The sequence below is a fragment of the Trichechus manatus genome, unplaced genomic scaffold (genome assembly GCF_000243295.1).
Source record: "Trichechus manatus latirostris isolate Lorelei unplaced genomic scaffold, TriManLat1.0 scaffold00121, whole genome shotgun sequence".
In the NCBI taxonomy this organism is placed as follows: domain Eukaryota; kingdom Metazoa; phylum Chordata; class Mammalia; order Sirenia; family Trichechidae; genus Trichechus; species Trichechus manatus.
Window position 1 is genome coordinate 7,466,550 of NW_004444057.1, and position 21,522 is coordinate 7,488,071.

Below are 21,522 nucleotides of genomic sequence, written 5' to 3' on the forward strand. Positions count from 1 at the left end.
CTATTTTGAAAATATATTTAGTTTACTTTAAAGGTAGATACTAGCTAATGCTATGGACTGTAGAAAATGCCTGTCTAACAGAACCACAGATGCTAGAAGCAGGAAAAAACGACTGAGATATTTTTCTCCTTCCATGTGCTGAACCGTTCCTTACAATAACAGATTAGACTATCTAGTTATATATGTCCTATTGCCATTGTCAAGAACTGACCTTAAGTGTTTTGAGACATACTAAAAGATATTAGTTTGGAAGTTTTGGAATCATTCTACCCAGAGATTTCCAAGAACAAGAAACAATTCATTTCTCCTTCTTGGAGCCTATGAATTTATAATTGATGAAAGAAACAAAAAAATAATAAATTTCCTCTGTATGTTTAAAATCTTCAAATTCTTGTCCTGTTAACTGAATCCAAATTCCATCACATTTTTGTTTACCATACAAGGGTTGTTTATAAGGAAATATGCAACAAGGATTTGATTGTTTTGATGTCTCAGGCATGCTTAGGCTAAAGAATATACACGTGTGTGGTAAGGGACTGCTTATAACCTACAGCATATCTCACTTATATGATAGGAACACTTTATAGAATCTAACAAAATTTAAGAGGCTGCCTAGTTTATGCTATCATGTTTTACTCCTATCTTGATAATGAAGACAAAACAACTACTGTAACTCCTAATTATTACCTTCCTGCAATCACGTTCTATTTTTATCCACAGCAGAGCTTTACGTCCCAGCTTGTATCTTTGCAAAGAAACTGAAACATTAGCACCATGTATGAATCTTACCAATACAGATCAATCCTGTTGAGCTGAGCTTGCTGCCAGGTGAACATTCACAATTGAAAGATCCAAGGTTGTTCCTACAGGCCCCATTGACACACGGGTTGCTTTCACATTCATTTGTATCTACAATTCAGAAGGAAAAGATTCTGTTAGAACTGCCATGTGTTTCTGGAAAATATTATTCCAACAAGCTATGCTATGCCAGAATGTCTGGTAAACTTGGCTCTTCCAATTTTAATATGGATCTATGAGGCATAAAGTGAATGAAGAACGGAGACGTGCATTTTACAGTGTGGATACACATCTATACGACTGGGGACTTGGTAGACTACAGGAATCCGCCTATTTTGAAAGGGTTCAGTTGTGAATCTTCAATATATTGCTATAACTTTACATAAATTGGATTAAGTTTTCCCCCATAATAAAATGTAGTTGTCCTATGGGAAATTCAAATTCTGATTCCACGGAAAGCAACATATTCCCAGGCACAACATGCTGTGCACAAGCAAAGGTTGATTGTTTCTGTCATTTCTGGATCCCTGAGGATTTAGAAGAATTAAGAAGGCCTTGTTAGAAACCAAATATCACAATGGTGGCTTTAATTCCAAAGTCCTGCATACAAATCAGGAAATAGGACTGAAACTTTAATACTAGGTATGGTGTTCCCCTCCTGTCCCTATCTACCATCCTTTCTTTTCAGCCTGAATTTATTCATTTTATGCTTAGTTGGCTGAGATTTTTAAAGCACAGATGATTTTGGTAAAATAAAAATTAGAAAAACTCAATGGAGCACATGTAATCACCTTAAATAGGCCTTTACAAATAAGAATTTGTTTTGTGTCCTAAATCAAATCATATACCATAATCCAAGCAAGTTCTGTTGATGGTGATACTTAAGAGTATGCATATATTTTCCAGCAGTGACTAAAGAAAATGTCAAGCCTGTAAAGTTAAATAGTTTAACACATGCGTTAATTAAAAATAAATACAAGCTTCAGTTAAAGTACTAGAAACAATATCAAAGACTGACTTTCAATACATATTCAGCCACTTAATTTAAAGAAGTGGCACACAGATTTCTTTTCCTACTTGGTTGATTATCTGAAACAGGTCAACATACCTCAAGACATTTTACATTGAACACTGGGGTTTCTGAGTCCACCAGTATACTTTTTTTCCTCCGTTTCCCTAAACACCTTTTTGAATCTAATATAAAACACTTTAGTACGTTTAGAAGAAACATGGAGACAAACAGCTAGCCAACTGTAATGCTTACTCTTGAACGTCTCAAGTCAAGCAGGAACTAAGTTGGCCCTGAAAGAGCAGGGCTCACAGCTGATTTCCAAGTCAGTGGGCTTGAAATGCAAATTTAAAAATCATTTGTTTTGTACTTCAAATTTACTGAAGAAGTAACTATGTACTAATTTAATTTTTGAAATAGAAATTACTTGAGGAAATACGAATGTATCTTTCAGGTTGTTTACAGTAAGAAGGCCTCTTGAAAGGAAAAAAAAAAAATAAGAGCAGGTTTTGTAAATGTAGCACAGATTTGGAACGAAAACATCTATTCCAGAGTATTGAAATTCCTTCAGAAAAAACACAATAGAAAAAAGCAGCCAGATAATCAAAAAGAAAGCAGATAACTAATCTGAGGACAGGCCATATATAATTCTCCTATTAATTTCATTTGTAAGAAGCCTAAAAAAAAGAAAAATGCCAATATCATGTTTATTTTTAAAATCCCTATTTTAAATTAAGCATTTATGAATTCAAAAACTATAAGCATATGCAATGACAGCTGCAAATATCAGTTGTTTAATTTTTCTTTAAATACAATGTTTTTATGTTAGAAATGTCATGGAATCAGGAATTGAAACAGTTCACTGTACATTCCTGGAAATGAACTTCAAAGCACATCTGGTTTACATTTAACTAGTTATGTCAATGGAAACACAATCTAAACCACAGTGCTTGCGGTAAAAATTTTAACGTTCAGACTCTCAGGGCTCGAAAAAAGTAAAATAAATTTTTTGTAACTTCAGTCTGAAATATCAGAGGAACTTTCTTCTCTTCATTATTACTGCTATTTATTATACATTTAAAAATAGCCTGTTGAAAACATGAATGACAAACAAAGTTAGTGAATACAGCAAAAACATATAAAGGGAGCTAGAATTTGCCATGAATCTGCTCATAATTCCGTCTAGTCTTTGGAAATTAGCTTAGAAAGAATAGGATGAAGAGAACTGCTTCAGGCAGACAAGTTTAGGGTTCAAATGCAGTGGTGGAAATAAGCAGGAAACTCAAGGGAAAGAGTTTCGTGGCCTTCAGGTCTATCTTTTGCAAAACACCTAATAAAATGCAAATATAACTGGACAGTGGGAAGAAAGTGTAGAAATAACAGTTATTTGGTTAGGTTTCTCTTAATAAATCATTTTTATATCCACCAATGTACATGAGGCAGGTGGCAAAATATTTTTGTACCATGTCTCCTTTATTTACATAGCGTGGATTTCTTTCCTACGAATTACAGATGCAAATATTTTTCATTATAAGAAAAGGCTCAGATGTATCAGTAACAATGACCCCTTGGACGAAATAAATGCAGATCACTCTTTCCAACTGTCACTGGTGTCTGATTTGGCATTAATGTACCCTGCTCCCTGATTGTGACACTTATGCTATGACTCAGCATTACACTATTAACGGGATTCATTCCTGCTCCTCTTCCACTGTTCACATAAGCAGGTGAGTCCTTGACTTCTACGTCAGTATTGTGGCTGTCAGTACCCTTCCACTCCAATCTTTCTTGTTAACATGGAGGGATATGCTGTAAATTATTATCAACAATTCAGTATTCATAATGCTGAATCCAAGGCACCTTCCACTGTGTTCCCCATTATGTTTCTCTCACACTAGCACCAAAGGGTATTCTTGCTGCTGAAGGGGAAACTGGTCCTGACAGTCATCAGCTTCCCAGCTACATCAAGATGATATCTAAGCGTTTTTGCTTTAATATTTTCCTGAGATTTAACAGAAGCTTACCCTCCAGCAGACAGTAAAACCGTTAAGGAGCAGTGGGAAGAAAGCGTAGAAAGTTGGGAATAAGGAAAAATAAGCAAGTTTTGAAATCCCTTCTTCTGTTCCTCCAAAAAATCATTGAGGAATATGGCGTGAATATCTTTGGACAAAGCATGTTTCTCAGAGTAATTCTGAAGACAATAGGTGTCGGAGGTTGGGGTATAAATGGGTGCTAGAAAATAGAAATACTTTAGTCAAATACATTTAAGAAGCCTGAACTGGATTATAAAGACAGCTCTTCTATCTTACGGAAAACAAAACAAAAACCAGTTGCCATAGAGTGGATTCCAACTTATGGTGACCCCAAGTGTGTCAGAGTGGAAGTGTGCTCCATAGGGTTTTCAATGGTCAATTTTTCGGATGTTGATCACCGGGCCTTTCTTCTGAGGCTCCTCTGGGTGGACTTGAACCTCCAACCTTTCAGTTAGCAGCCCAGTACATTAATCGTTTGCACCACCCAGAGACTCCTAATTTACAGAAAGATATTCCAGACTCCTAGTGTGTCCTGTAATCATCCATGGAGAAGATTCTCCAAGTGCTTTAATTGGGAATGCAACGCACCTCTCCTCTCTTCGATGAGTTCCTGCAAAGGTGGTGGGCAGTGAGGAAAGTTGTTACCAGATCTAAATTTAGAAAACCTGGACTTTATGCCGAGGTTTTCTTTCTTCAGGCTAATTACTGTCTTTCAGTGGTCCCTCCAATTCAATCTAAACTTAGAATTGCACTTTGTAATTTCATTTCATTGACTTCAGCTGAGTCATTTGTGTTTGGCATCCTGTTCAACAGTCCCAACGTGCTTCTATTCACAAGAACGCTTTGATGTTAAACAGCCAGCTGAAGAGAGAATGTTAACATCTTTTTGCATAATATTATACTATTGTAGTTTCTTGGCTGTAGATGCACCGGGAAACAAATACTTTAACAGATAAGGAAAAGACTATTCACCATAATTAAAGATGAAATCTTAAAAAAAAAAAAAAAAGTTACTATTTGGAAGCAGCTAATGGATTTCAGAATGACATGGAAGACTTGTGTAGGCCCACACAGTGAGACTTAAAGAAGAACAATGACTGGTAGTCATACAACAAATTATTCTGAAACACACAGTACTTTGATCAATATACAAAAACCTAATTGAATGCAGTCATCACTTAGCTGGTATCTCACTGAAAATGAGGACTTCCCTAAGTGGTTAACTCATTTGAGTAACTCTCACTGCAGAAAAATCTGATTAAAAGAGAAAGAATACATTTTTAAACAATGATTTTATGATCTTTAAGTCCAAATGACAACTTTTAAATTATCAAATGGAAAGGACAATTTTCTCAGACTATAAAGTTTAATTATATATTTTATGGGACAAGCCCCTAGGCATACCAATCATTTCATAAGTTAACTGCATCAGAGCTGACTTTGCCATTACTAATTCACCACCACAATCCAGGTTCCCAGGCTAATGTGTCACAGTGGTTTTAAAAAGGGGAAGACAAAATAAACAAAAATCTGACATTTTATTTCAGCAAGTAAAGCAATATACGGCTCCTTCCACTTTTTTCTTTTTTTTTTTTAAAGCTTCAGAACGTTTGTTCCAAATGTCTGTTGATATTTTATCTGAGTGGAACAAAACTGACAGTGTTTTAAAACTGGGTTAGGTATATGCTATTTCTGAAACTGGCAGATCAGCTGAAAGGGATTACAGAATAAAAGATTCACACAACACTCTTCCTCATGATGGCTTCATCAACGTAACTGATGTTTATGCATATCTAGGTACTCACTATTCACAATTAAGGCAACGAACACAGTTCTTACCTTCACATGTCTCTGTCTCCGTCCTGAATACATACCCAGGTGGGCATGTACAACTGTAACTTCCAGGTGTGTTTCGACACAGTCCATTATCACAAAGTAGTCTGTTTACCAGGCACTCATCGATGTCTGAAAGCAACCATTAGAAGACAGGAGATACACATATTTAAATGTATACTACAGTGCCCAACAATGTTTTATCATGCTGCTTGGGTTTTCCTTCATCCTTTCCCCAACTTCTAAATGGTTGCTTTCTCTGTACACACAGCACAGAAGAAAACATTAGGTTTTATTCAAACAGGACAATCTTATGCTGGTGGCTACTTTTAAGAAGTTCTGAATCCCTGGGAAGTATGTAGTACTTCGGAAAGGGCACCTTAAAAAAAAAACCCGTTGCCATCCAGTTGAATCCGACTCATAGCGAGCGATCCTACAGGACAGAGTAAAACTACCCTATAGGGTTTCCAAGGCTGTAATCTTTATAGAAGCAGACTGCCATATCTTTCTCCTGCGGAGCAGCTGGTGGGTTTGAACTGCTGACCTTTCTGTTAGCAGCTGAGTGCTTAACCACTGAACCTCAAGGGCTCCTCCAAGGGCACATTACTAACTTTGCTTTCCTTCATTTGCTTACTGTCCTGCAGTGGTACTATATTAGATATATTTTAAGGTACTCATGAAATATATCAAAAGGTTACACTCATTTGCCTATATACTTGTTTAAGTATAATAAAAATAACAGAATGGAAAAGCAGATGGTATTGCTTTTCGGTTTTTTTCTAATTAAAATTCTAATAAAGAATGCATTAAACAGCAGTTATACCAAAGTATTCACTAACATTTTTCCATTATGTTTTTATTCTTACAGTAATTAATGGAAAATGAATGATGTATTTTGTACACTCCTTTAGTGGTCTAGAACAGCTCAGAGAATATCATTGAAATCTTGAGTTTAAAAAGCTCACATTGAGTTTTATCTTCATATGCACACACTGATTTTTGCAAACGTGGTTAATGACAGAAATAAAAGTTGTAGTTTGGGGTGAAGAATTTCCTTATTTAAAGTTATATTTTTAGACTTGTGAATATTAATTGCCCATCAAACAATATACCAGCATGGTCAAAATTTGGAAAACAAAGATTGGAAAAACATTTCCTATAATTCCATCACCACTGATAATACTATTTTTATGTTTTAACTGATTTTTTTTCCTTTAGATGATTTTACTCCAGTTCTAAATCTTAATTTATAAAAAACAGAAATTCTATTTTTAAGCATGACCATCATTTTCCCCCATGATTGTTGCTGTCAGCTGCCCTGGCGTCTATTCCAACTCATGGTGAACCCACATGTGCAGAGCAGAACTGCTCAACAGGGTTTTCAAGGCTGTGATCTTTGGGAAGCAGACTGCAAGGCCTGGATCCTGAGGTGCCTCTGGGTGGGTTTGAACCGTCAGCCTTTTGGCTAGTAGTCGAGTGCTTAACTATCTGCACCATCCAGGGACTCCTTCCCCCATGAGTGTATAATGTTGTATCAAGTGATTGCTTAACAATCTACTTAACCATTTCTCCATTCCTGAAATTTGGCTTGTTTTTATTTTTAAAATCTAGTTTTAATTTTATCAAAATTATGCATGTACCTACTTTAAAGAGTTAAATACTTGCATGAACCATGTTCAGTGTGTGACTGCTCACTTAATCTCCTTTTTTTCAGTACAGTGCCCATGTTCTAAACTGTATTTAGAAGCTATGATCAATGGAAATGACTTAGCTTCTGGTAAATAAAAGCTGTCTTGCACATTTTTAGAAAAGTAGAATAATGTGTGGCTGGTGTCCCTTTCCTGTAGACATCAAAATCAATTATATTGAAAATATATAGTATTCACTATAGCTTTACTTGAGGAGGCTGGGTGGTGTAAGTGGTTTGCGATAGGCTGCTAACGTAGAGGTTGGTAGTTGGAACCCACTCAGTGGCTCCTCAGAAGAAAAGACCTAGTGACCTGCTTCTGTAAATACTGTTGTTGTCAGGTGCTGTCGAGTTGTTTCCGACTCAAAGCGACCCTATGTATAACAGGGAGAACCGTTGCTCGGTCCTGTGCCATTCTCACAATTACAGCCAAGAAAACCCTACGGAGCAGTTCTACTCTGTAACACATGGGGTTGCCATGAGTCAGGCGTTGACTCGATGGCACCTAACAACAACACCACCTTTATACATCCATCTGTATGTAGATCTTCAACTCAGTGTCAAATATATTCAAAAATAAAAAACAAGTACTTTATCAAAATTTTGAAGAGAAATGTATTACTTTCTAATCATAATCATCAACACTTGGTTGGAAAGGTCATCAGTGATTAGTTGTAAAAGCTATTATGCATAATGATGTGTCAAATAACATTCATTTGATAAAAGTGAACTCAAACATGCTCTATGAGAAAATCTAGATTCTTGCATGTGGGACACAGAACTTAGTTTGGCCCTTGTTTCTGGTTTCTGAAAATAGCCCCTGGTATAGTCTGAGCAATTAAGGGGCCCCTTGCTTTCCAAAATAGCCAGGCAATGCTTAAACATGTATAAATAAGTAGGGGCTACACAGGCACCACCCTGGCAACAGGCTCCACTCAGGCAACTAATCTCAGGAAGGGAGGGGACATGATGCAGTCATGCATATTCACTGATGAGACTGATCATAGCTATGCATTAAGGCCCCAGTCATGCATATTCATTTAGGTCCCAATGGCTAAGGAACGCTGGACCTTGGAGCTCTTTCTTTTGGCACTTCCTGGATTGATGAGAACATACATGAAAGGTAGAGGGTGGCACGTCCCTGGGAACAATGGAAGCATCATGCCAGGAACTCTCCCAGACCTTGCTTGATGTGTCTCTTCACTTGTATTGTTTCTGGCTATAATAAATGGGTAACTGTAAGTATAAGTAATAGTCTCTGAATTTTGTGAGCCACTATAGAGAATTAATGGAACTCACAAGAGTCAATGAGACTTTGACTTAGCTAAGGTGGCTAATTCAGGGGAGGGCTGTGCAGGCAGTCAGAAGCACAGGGTTCTAACTCACGAGGAACCATCTTTGGGTGGCTAGGTGACAGGGGAAGTTGCACCGGCAGTTGATAAAGAAGAACAGAGTACTTCTAGCTTGTGAACTAGCCCCAAAGGGCTAGAGAGAGAGAGGGAGGTTGGCTAATCTTAGTATAGGGAATTGTGCAGACTTCTGAAACTACAGGTAGCCCTTGATGACCTGGTTCCGGGTGGCCAGGAATGTTTTGACTTAACTGGGTGGTTAGGATGAGAGGGAAGTGCCACAGAAGAAGGGTCTTCAAGGAATGAAGATATGGGAAAGTGAAGCCTGAGTCCACTTCCAGGTTGAAATTGGATGCATGCTGATAAAGTGATAAAAGTGGGGTTTGCCCATCTTGCCCCTTTCATAATGCAGTTAAGCGCTAGAGGCACACTTTGCAACTACAGAAATTTTATTTTCTTGAAGATATGAACTAACAGAAAACAATACAACATTGTCAGACCTCTTCATCCTCCTCCTCTTCCTTTAGTTAAACATAAATCACATACTTGAGTTTTTTCATTCTCTTATAAATTACAAAAAGAAAACATCCCATTTCAGCTATCATGTTTAGATATGTAGTAACAACTAGTTGTTTCTTTACAGAATTCAAAGTTTTTCTCAATCTGTAACACGTTATTTTCTTGACTTACTGTTATCTATATCACCCCATTAATTTTTGAAGTTCATTTCTTAGTGAAAATTTATATGATTAAGATAGACATAGAAAAACAACAGGCCAATAACTGAGCGTATGTGTCTATTCACTTGTGAAAAGAATGATTTAAAACTAAATTGTACAAACAGGAGATTGTTATTGTGTAATGAAAATTTATTTGGTTCCAGTATTTTTATCTCTCTGTGTATTAAGAAGGAAATGAGGATCTTTAAGATTTATTAATCATTTATTTGTGCTTTGACTAATGCTATAACCCATGGGATTAAACTGTACAAAAAGGGTCTTGAATAAATATAACGAAATACTTACCAATACAGTTTCTTCCGGAGGCATCTGGTTCATAGCCACTGTTGCAATTACAACGGTAACTACCACGTAGGTTTTCACAAATTCCATTGGCACATACATCAGGATCCAAAGCGCATTCATTGATATCTGCATTAAATGTCGAAAGTTCAATGCTCACATAACATTTTATTGTTTGTAGATAAATGCAGAGCTAATAAAGATGACTCAACATAAAAAGTGTTTACCTAACTCTGCAAGTCCACAATTTGCCTGCCTTTCAGAAAGGAAAAGGAAGTGAAAACAGGCATTAAGAGAATAAAACTGGGAGACACAGAACACTTCACTTGGAAGTCAAAGAAAAAAGAAGGGAACTGGCAGAAATTCAAGGAATTGAACCAGTTAACATGCCTATATTTATGATAAAATTAATGAAGAAAATTTACAGGCTGCTGGCCCAAAATCCAAAGGGAAGCTCAACTTGATAGCTATTATGACTATCTAATCAGAAAACAGAGATCTGTTAGTGTGGCCTATATAATTTCATGGTTCCTGAAGGCAAGGGATGTTTCCATTTTATTATCGTTTTTAACAGTCGACTAAGTAATACAATATTTAATAAATGTTCCTCATTGTTAATGAATTGACATTAATGGAGAGGACAGTTCAAACATGGCTGCTTCAGGACAGGATGTTTTACAATGAGCAACAAATATGATTACTCTCTGTCACCCACGGGCAGTAGGACTTGAGGATGTGCTTGTACTTGAGGCCATTAGTTTCCAACAGGCAGCTGGTTCTGTTGGGAAGGCCATATGGAAAGGGAATATAAAAATGGAGTACCCCAGAAATCAAATTTTGGTCACTACGCTCAAATTCTGATGATACCATTATTTTAAAAAATTTGGAAGACCTTCTTAAATACTACTGAAATGCCAGCCTTTTCATTGTATTTTTGGGAAAGGCATCTTTGTAAAAGACAATTTCTTTACTCTGTTTCCTAATGTTCATTGCAAAGACTCAACATTATTGACAACTGATGTATAACTTTTCTAAACTCTTCTCACACAAACGTAGAAGGATATCTACATGTAAAGTGAAGACTTAACAGCACCCTACTGTTTTATTTAAAAAATAAACCTATATGTATGCTGAAATATAAAAGAAATTTAAAATTATGACACATACATACTTAACTATTCAAGACTACATATTCAAATTTTTAATTATATTAATTATTTTTAAAATAAGAACATTTTAATAAATTTTACCTCTTTATCTAGACAGAAATATTTTAGTATTCTTAGGCAAATATAGTCTTAATTTATTCTTAGGGCCATGTTTCCTGAATTTGATCCATATTAAATATTCCTGAAAGGTTTTTAAAAGTCATATCTACACCATTATTTAAGATTTTTTCTTAAAACTGACTCACTTTTTTTTTTAAACATACATATCAACTCATGTCTCCTCTTAAGCAATAGTATCCATAAAATCATGGATATTGTGTTACTGACATTTTTGACAATGCATATTTAACAGATATTTACCCAAGATGAAAAATGTGCATCTATATGCCACTTAAAATAATCTAGAATATAACAAGTGCTTTAGGAGATAATTTCTCTTATTATTTTGTACTGATATGTTCTTATAATATTATCTAATATCATAATATTAATAACATTATTATCTAATAAGTCCATGAATTATATAATTATTACAATTATAATGTTGAGAATTGAAAGCAGTTACCTCTTCCATCCACAGTGATACCTACTCCACTACTACAAAGGCCATGGAATTCAGCTGTATAATAATAAAAAAAATAGAGAAATTAAAAACTATAAACTGTAACTGTTCCATAATTCCAAAACTACCATTAGGAAGAATTATGTGTATTAATTTTTAAATTGAAAAAAATTCCATTTTGAAGTACATAATTATTATAAGAATTCCAAAATCACATATAAGAATAAAAAAATTACACAAAAATAACTTGTCATCATCCTGAATAATATTAATATGTTGATAAATGTTCTGGTTATTTTCTATATGTGAAAATTTCAAAAAATAAAAACTATACTATAGAGACTGTTTTGTAACTTTCTTTTTTCTCTTAATAGTAAAATAATAATAGCCAACACTTATGTAGCAGAACTTACCATGTGCCTGGCATTGTTCTAGCATTTTACAACTAATAGTTTATTTAATATTCCCAACAGCACAACCTAGATACAATTAAAAAACTCACTGCTGTCGAGTCGATTCTGACTCATAGCGACCCTAGTGGACAGAGTAGAACTGCCCCGTGGAGTTTCCAAGGAGCGGCTGGTAGATTCAAACTGCCAACCTTTTGGTTAGCAGCAGATCTCTTAACTACTATGCCACCACGGCTCCTAGACACTATTATTTCCCCCATTTTATAGCTGAGGAAACTGGGGCACAGAAAAGCAAAGTAATTTGCTCCAGGTTGTAGGGGTCAAAAGTGGGGCACAAGCTTGAATGCTGGGCATCTATCAGGGATGTCTTTGCATGTCAGTATAAAAACCAAAAACCAAACCTGTTGCCATCGAGTCAATTCCAACTCATAGAAATCCCCTATGACAGAGTAGAACTGCCCCATAGGGTTTCCAAGGAGCACCTGATAGATTCGAACTGCCGACCTTTTCATTAGCAGCCAAGCTCTTAACCACTGCACCACCAGGCTCCTCATGTCAATACAGACCCACTTAAGATTTTTTTTCAACAACAACATTTTTTTCTCAGCTATATGGATGTAACACATTAATTCAATCAATCTCGTACTGATGAAAATTAAGTGTGTCCAACTTTTAGCGATTATAATAAATGATATGAAGTTCAATTATATCACTAGGATAATCTCCTAGAAGTAAAGCTGTGAGAACTTTATGCCTCTTGTAAAGGTTCTGATAATCTCCCAAACCAGTTGCTGTCAAGTCAACTCTGACTCATGGCAACCTGGTGTGTGTCAGAGTAGAACTGTGCTCCAGAAAGTTTTCAATGGCTGATTTTTCAAAAGCATATTGCCAGGCCTTTCTTCTGAGGTGCCTCTGGGTGAACTCAAAAACCTCCAACCTTCCAGTTAGCAGCTGAGCACATCAACCTTTTGCACCACACAGGGCCTCCCCTCCCTAAATGTACCAAGTTACACTTCTACCAGCACTATAAGAGAGGATTCATTTTTGTAACTCTATCACTGGAAAAATAAATCTTCTACACTTTACCAATCTGAAAAACAAAAATGGCAACTTATTTTATTTTTTTAAATTTTAGGCATATTTTTATATGGTCAGCTCCCATTTTCATTTCTTCTTTGTGAAATCCTGTTTAGGTTCTTTGCACTTTTTTCTACAGAGAATTTCAAGTTTAATGTAAATTCCTTATAAATTAAGGAATGATGCATGAAAATACTTTTCCAAATTACATGTGTATTTTAGTATTTGACGTTTGTTTTAGAAGTCAAAACATTTTTTAAATTATATATTGTATATGAAAATTATTTTTGTAAGGTTTAATTTAGGGATCTAACTTCATATTTTTTCCATCCTTCATTTTTCTTCACTGATTTAAAACGCTGTCTTCATCACGCTTCCCATTTGTATTCAGGCCTATTTCTAGATTCCTTTTATTAGTTCACTGATCTTTTTGCTTAGTCTTTTACCAGTTTAGGAGTCCTGGTGGCACAGTGGTTAAGAGCTCAGCTGCTAACCAAAAGGTCAGCTGTTTGAATCTGCCAGTCACTCCTTGGAAACCCTATGGAGCAGTTCTACTCTTACAGGGTCACTATGAGTTGGAATTGACTCAAGGGCCAATGGGTTTCTCTTGGTTACCAGTTTATGTACTTCTTTCATAATAGGAATACTACGTTTTAATGTATTTTAGGGCAAGAGTCTCTTCATTACCCTTCTTTATAAAAAATCTCATACGTAGCAGTTCTTCTTGATAATAACTTATCATTTGTCGAATTTTGAATACTCCATTTAGGATTTTTAACAGAATTACAGGTCATTTCCTCTGCCTGGAATGCTTTTCTCCCATCCTCTACCTGGGACATTCTTAATAGTTTTTTAAGACCAAACTAAACATCCCCCGCTCCCTCTGTGAAGTCTTTCCTAGCTTCCTAACTGCTCTTTCCTTTGTGCTATCACAGTTGTCTCTTTTAAGGCAGTAACCATAGCAAATTGTAATTTATATGTTTGCTTGCCTATATTCTCAACATTAAGGAAAAAAAATATTGTGTTTATTTTTGAATTCCTACTGTCCTTACATATAGTCAATACAGATTTAGTAAATGTATGAATAAATAAGAGTCAAATTTATTGACCTAAAAGTCTAGAATTAATGACAAACTATAGCCTGAGACCACTCTGTATTGAGATTAAAAAAATACAACTGGCTCTTATGTATTTATAACCTTGAAAGTGATAAATAACTTTTATGCTACTTATCTTCATAGTGACATCATAAATCAGGGAAATTGAGACTAACACATTCTTGAAAAATCTGTTCAAACAATCATAATTAAATCAGCAAATAGATTTTCCTATTCACTGTGTGTTCTCTCCCTGCCTAGCGATCATATGTAAACACATGCCAAGTCTTCTCATTATATGCCTCACATTCCTATGTGGAATTGTATTTCTTTCCTTTAATTAAAAATAATGATGAAACACTTCAAAGCTGCTACACTCTTTAGCCAAATATCTAATGTTGAATTTCTAGATTTTTTTAATCAGGTGAGAAAATGGCAAATGTGATTACCTGAGTTTTTAGCAGGGCACGGCTGACACGGCTCTCCAAAACCATAGTCTGGGTTGGCACAGCAGCATTCGGACTTGGTCACTGCACCGGGGAAGGGACGGACACACACTCCCTTCTTGATTCCACCATAGCACGTACTGCGCATGTGAGTATCTAAAGAAGGTGTAAGAATAACAACTTGAGCTAGTGATGGAGACAAAAAGATTTCAAAACTGAAGGCTTCTTTTAAGCTAAGTGGCCCACTTGACCGGAAGTTCCAAGAAGGAATCTGCCACTTAAAAAAAAAAAAATTATCTTTACCATCTAATAAAAAACAAAAAGCAAAACCCACTGCTGTCAAGTTGATTCCGACTCATAGCGACTGTACAGGACAAAGCAGAACTGCCTCATAGGGTTTCCAAGGCTGTAATCTTTAGGGAAGCAGACTGCTACATCTTTCTTCAGTGGAGCAGCTGGTGGGTTCTAACTGCTGACCTTTTGGTTAGCAGCTGAGCACTTTAACTACTGCATCACCAGGGCATGTAACAGTGTTAGGAAATCAATAAACGTTTGTTGGCAAGGGAATGAATGAATGCATAATAAAAACTCAGTTTTTTTCTTAAAGAAGTTGTATCTGCTACACAAGTATCCATTCTCTCACTTATACTCACAAATCTTTCATTGAGCTAAGTACATTTCTAGTTATAAAGAACACTTTGAGCTGAAATCACTGGCTGTACTATACTGAAAATGACACTTAGGATTATTTCTATTTTAAAAGCTCTAACGAACAAAGAAGAGCAGTGAAGTTAAACTACCTTGAGGTAACACTGCTTAATAGTGAGATGTCTTACTTCATCTTCCTTAGTTAGGAAGCCTCTTCTCAGCCTCCATGTACTGCTTAGTTGTCACTGAGATTGTGTTTTAATCTCAGACTCTCAATAAAGCCAATTATAAATATTGTAACTACCATTATGTGTCCTTGGAATTGTGCTTCAAATATTATTGCACTGTATAGTCACGTGAATAACTCTATAGAATAGTAATCATTATCTCCATTTTAAAGATGAGGAAAATGAGGTTCAGATGGGTTAAGTAAGTAACTCAAAGTCCTAGAGATACCCAGTGCCTGAGCTAAGATTCAGACTCTGGCTTATGTGACCCCCCGTAAGGTGTGGAATCACCTTGCAGAAAGCCAGTTGGTCTTTGGTCTTGGTTCCTGAGAGCCGGACCAACACCTGAGGTTAATGAGTGGGGGGCTGACCAGCCCAAGAGGGACCACCTGGGGGCCTTATACTGACCAAACCTCAAGAGGCATAATGTAATCTATCATGGCCATGTGGTGAGGCCAAAAGAGGCTTTGGAAGACGCAGCCCAGGAGCTTCTTGGTTGGTGACCATGCACGGGAGAGGGTAGCATGTCTCTCTTTGGGACACGGAAGCTCCGTTCTGTGATCCCTACAAAGACCTTGCCTTATGTGTCTCTTTGTTTTCATCCTTTTCTGTTATATTAAAGCTGTTATTGCAGGTATGGTGTTCCCATGAGCACTGCGAGTTGTTTCAATGACTCACAGGGCCCAAACGAGTAGGGGGGCTGGCTAGTCTAAAGTGCAGGGAATAATGTGGGTTCCAAGGGGCTAGAGGAAACCTCCAAATTTGGGGCAGGCTGGTCTAGAGTGGAAGGATTCATGTCAACTCCTGACCTTGAGGCCAGTACCCTATAGTGGTACCTGCTGACCCAGCCCTAGGTGGCTGGTGATGAGAGAGAGAAGGGCTGATTGGGTGGCTGGGGTCTGAACTGAACAGTCAAGGGATGCTGAGATTTCCACAGGATGCAGTTGGCATGTGGAGTGGGATTTGTTATCCACCACACAATCTGGAATCAGAAGTGGGTAATCTTAGTTTTCCCGGACAGGTTTACACACATCCCCAACCCCAAACTCCTTGTCTTTCCACTATGTCATGCTATGTCCGAAAGAAGCATATCCTGCTTATTTCTTTCACTCTGTAGTCTTATGAAATACGCTACAACTTTATGAGCCAGTAAATGGTCAACTACACAAAACTCAGATCATCATTAAGGCCAGAGAAGCAGTAAAATTTTTAATAAGTATACTGACATAGTAATTCCATCAAAAAGGTAATTCCTATTATAAACTATAATTATTCCAACTTGTTGGAAACAATTTTATGTGATTGTTACGCAGAGTGAGTCATCTAATGATTTTTAATGATCCTGGGATGTTTCTCGTTAAAACAATGAGATGTATGCCTTGATTTAAACCATGAGATGTATGTATACTCAAATGGGACTGTTCTGGAAGAGCTAAGGATTTACCACACCAACCCCGAGGAGAGGATACGTTATCTCTTCCTTTTTCTGCCGTGGCTGAGTTTGGCAGAGTTACCTCTGAGTTGCACTTAAGTGCAGGGTTTGGCGCAAAGACTTACTTGCACAACCACAACATAGTTTATGATTCCCAATATGATTTTTGTGAGTGTTTAGGATGCCACCAATTCTATCAAGAGGTATCATGAAATGGTCATTATTTTTGTTTTCATGGAGAAAACACGTCATGCACAGTTTTTAGAAGTAGGTAAAAAAGCCTATAGAACTCACTAGAAGAATGAGACAGTTTACCTACTGGTTTGTGTTACAAATTAACTAAGTTCTTTAGGGTATCCAACATTAGAAGTTTCATGAAAAAGAAAGCAGCATAAGTAATGTGGGTAGATTTCAGGGACACGAATTTTCCTGGGTTCAGATTCTCACAAGATGATCTTACAGTAAATACTCAAAAAGTAGGGGCAACCTTATTTCTCATCTTCAGTGAGGACAGTCAACCTCTTTTTGTTCAAAGACCTCAGACTGGAACCCTAGTCCAAATGATCCCATTCAAATTTGTCATTAAGCCACCGCTTACAAAGTGGACAAGAAAAGAGGCACCAATACCAGCAGCACCATCAGCACATGCTCATAGGAATGCCTTAGTGGCTGTTATGGATTGAAATGTGTCCCCCCAAAAAATATGTTGAAGTTCTAACCCCTGGTACCTGTGATTGTGGTCTTGTTTGGAAATAGAGTCTTTGAAGACGTTATCAGCTAACATGAGGTCAGACTGGAGTAGGGTGGATTCTAATTCCATCTGAGTGGTGTCTTTATAAAACAGGAGAAGAGACACAGAAACAGAGGAAAGACAGGTGAAGATGAACCGACAAGTTCAGGAACACTGGGGGCTGCCAAGAAGTTGACAGAGACAAGAAAGCTTTCCCTAGAGCCTTAGGAGAAAACACGGCCCACTGACACCCTGGATTCAGATTCTTAGCCTCCAGAACTGTGAGACAATAAATTCCCGCTTTTAAAGCCACCTATTTTGTGGAACTTCGTTACAGCAGCTTTAGGAAATGACTGCCGTGGGGGACTGGATCTAAATGCCAAGCTATATCTTTCCCATATGTTATCAAATTTCTCCAGGCTTTTTCTTTCTTAAAAGTAAATTTTTAAAGAATTTACTTAGGTAATTAGAAGATTCTACACACCATTAGTAACATATACAGGAATGTAAAAATGCTAAATTTCTTCTTTTTCTTTAGTATCATCTTTTCTTTATTGCTTAAAGCAGCAACTCTGAGACTTTGCCCTAGATGTCATACCAGCGTGCTAGTTCAATAAAGCAATCATCATCATCATATAGCTAACTTACTGAGAATTTGCTATGCATAATTGTTCTAAGTTTTATCCAGATAACAAATTTAACTTATTTAAATCTCAAAACAACTGATGAGGAAAGGGACGTAGAGAGGTAACATCTTGCCCAAGGCCACACGGCTAGTAAGTAGCAGAAATGGGGTAGAAGAAAGTCAACCTTTTAGCTGTCAGAAATGTCAAACAGTGCTCAGAAAGATGTTGAAATATTCTAGAGCTAATGTAATAGGATGTTAAAAATGAACTTTAAACAGAAACCCTATGGCACTAAATATCAAATACCAAGATGAATTCTGAGACTCCATCCTGAAGAAGATAGGCCTCAGAAATTGGTTATCTGATTCTTAAACCCCTCCTCAACAGTGAGGATAAAGTTCAAGAGAGTAGCAAAGAAGAGAGGATTTTCTTGGTAAGAGCTGGGTTATGAGTCGGGGGTGATTCTCTCTTTACTTCAGGTTGAGAGAGAGGGGCTTCAAAGGGAGCACCTGAAGAACTTTGTCCCCACCCCTGCCTAAGATATCTAAAAGGCAAAGGTGGACAGGCTACTCCTATTGCAGGAACAAAGGAGAGGTGGTAGGGGTGAGATCAATATCTATTCACACAGTTAAACAGGGCAAAGGATGGATGTGTCCTATGGATCAGACATGGGACATGTTAAGAGTGGGTCTAAGAAGACTACCTGGAGGGGTGATGAGATGCCATCAGAAAGTCTGTGTGAAACGGATGCTAAAGGACCAGAGGCTGAGCAAAGCGTGGCCATCAGGAGAAAAATGCCATGTCCACAGCTCAGGAAGAGCCGTCGAATTCCTCTAAAGTACCCTAACACCACCCACAAGGAAAGAAGTTGGCTTTAAACATCTGCAAAGTCTAGAAACCTTGAAGCTATCTTAGGACGGTACCAGTAATATAAGAGCTTTCCTGCTCCCACCCCCTCGCCTCTCCTCCCTCCATGTGACCCTGGTGGTTTCAGAAACTTCTCACTTATAGAAGGTCTAAGCTTGCAGAAGGGAGAAATTTTAATTTAAAATCAAGTTAAGAATAATAATTATTATGTTGTACTGGATATCCTAATTTCTATTAATTGAGGTAATTTTGCTACAGTAGTAGTTTTAGAACTTTTTGTTACCTAAGAACATTCAGTAAAATTATGTGGTGGCCTAAGTTTTCTTCCTACTTTTTGGATAAACTGCCTTCACTGAACACATTTTAAAAGGAGAAAGGAGACAAAAATAAGGTTGCTCTTTGTTTATACCTAGTCTATGAGTCCTGCTTCTTCAGCATACTAGTTACAATAACAGTTTAATTTTCAGAAAAATAAAGATAACCCATAGCTCAGTATCTGGAGAAACCAAACCAAACAAACAACAAAAAAGAAGAAATCTAAAATTAAAGCATTAACCCTAATAATAATCCATGGTAGTGATTTTTCCTAACTTCAACAATCGGTGGCTCTCAAAAGCTTCACCAAAGGAAGAAGACATGAAGAAAACACATCTAAGCACATTATGGGAATAACAATATATAATTTTACATATACTGAATGGTGTTTTTAATTTTAAAAAGTTTAACCACAATCATGAAAAACGAGAAAGGGCTTTCAAACAATTTCTGATGACTTTCCTACATCTAGAGAAGAGAATGAATTTTTTGGGCTTGAACACTGAATTCCTAGCAACTACTCATATGTTGGTTGCTTAAAAGAAATACTTCTTCCTCCAAAACTGGTTTGTACTCACCGTAGATTTCCGTGGAATCATTTAAGTAAAGGAAAAAGCAACTAAGTGTCTTAAGGCAACTGAAAATATTTTAGCTCTCTAAGCAGGAAGGAGCTACATTCTTCTAGCTGCTGTATTTGAAATATCCCTGAACAAAGTGCTGACAACCTTGCAGGCTGAAATAAATCCTAGATTGGAGACAGTGGATGAATTCGAGTGAATAAATTATTTCCATCTGCTGCTTTTTTTTTCTCCCCTTTGGGGTTCAAATACTTTGATTCGAAAGAGTAAAGAATTATCAATTATGTCTAAGAAAGAATTTCATTTCTCTGAAACATACTTTTAAACCAATGATCATGCCTGCCTTTTACTCAATAAAACTGAAAAACAGGGAGTGCACCATGGCTAATTCACTTTAGAGGTCTCACTCTAGCACTTCAGAGAAAAAAATGGCATTAAATATCTTTTTATAACTCACTCTGTTATTGTTATCATTAAAACATATTGGTTGGGTTTTGAAATGCCAGTGGCATTTCTGTTTTGCCTGTCTTTTTAAAGCTGATGCTTGGCTGATTTATTTTCATGGAATCCATTTGACCAAGTATCCAAGATAAATTCTTAATGGCTGAGAATAAAATGTATATTCTCTCTCATACTCTTCACTTGCTTCTACTGTTAGTTGCACGGTGATGAAGAGCAACTATTTGAAAACATTTATAGCTTTTGATACAAGTTCAAGTTCTATGGCATTATGCCATTTATATTTTAAATTCTGTTTGGGGAAAGACAAAAGTTTATTTAAATATAACTATATCCCCATTTCATGTCTTATTTGTTAATAATCACAAAATCTAAATCCACTGTGTCCAGAAATTCAGTTATCTGATATTATCAAGGATGTCTGGTTAAGGCAAAATTTTTTTGTTCTTCAGTATTTCTGATTTGCATCTCATCAGAGCCTTCTGAAGGAGCTGTCTGGGCTCTCTGTCCATTTTTCAAAGATCACTGGGACACTGGGGCCATTCTAGAATGGGTGACTTACCAACACAAACTCGGCCATCCACACCCACAGCCAGGCCAGGGGGACAGTCACAGCGGAAGGACCCCTCATTGTTGATGCAGTGCCCATTCATGCAGATTCCTGGGGTTTGGCACTCATCAACATCTGCCCAGAGGGAGAGAGAAGCCAAGGCCATTACTGAGTAATTGTTTTTTAAACTATTTTATTTTTTGTTGTTGTGATTAGAAGGTACACAGCAGAACATACACCAATTCAACAGTTTCTACATGTGCAATTCAATGACACTGATTACATTTGTTGAGTTGTGCAACCACTGTCACCCTCCTTTTCCGAGCTGTTTCTCTTCCATTAACATAAACTCACTGCCCACTAAGTTTCTTATCTAACCTTTCGAGTTGCTGTAGCCAATCTGATATAGACATATACATAGATCTTAAAAGAGCACAATGCTCAAGGCAGACATTCTTCACTAGTTAAGCTAAACTACTGTTTAGTTTTAAGAAGACTTCAGGAGATAGTTTTGGTTTAAGGTTTAAAGTTTATCTCAGGGCAATAGTTTTGGGGGTTTATCTAGCCTCCAAAACTCCAGAAAGTCTGGATTACATGA

General features: G+C 36.9%; 1 protein-coding gene across 1 annotated transcript in view; it reads right to left on the reverse strand.

Annotated features, from left to right (window-relative positions):
- The window catches only part of FBN2 (fibrillin 2), a 282,788-nt gene that overhangs the window by 87,244 nt on the left and 174,022 nt on the right, over nucleotides 1-21,522 (reverse strand). Inside the window, exons 15-20 of the mRNA XM_023738698.1 lie at nucleotides 20,937-21,059; nucleotides 14,496-14,648; nucleotides 11,466-11,519; nucleotides 9,735-9,860; nucleotides 5,680-5,805; nucleotides 790-909 (exon numbers count right to left, since the gene is read on the reverse strand). Of these exons, the coding sequence (XP_023594466.1) occupies nucleotides 790-909; nucleotides 5,680-5,805; nucleotides 9,735-9,860; nucleotides 11,466-11,519; nucleotides 14,496-14,648; nucleotides 20,937-21,059 (702 nt within the window). The remainder of the gene's footprint in view (nucleotides 1-789; nucleotides 910-5,679; nucleotides 5,806-9,734; nucleotides 9,861-11,465; nucleotides 11,520-14,495; nucleotides 14,649-20,936; nucleotides 21,060-21,522) is intronic.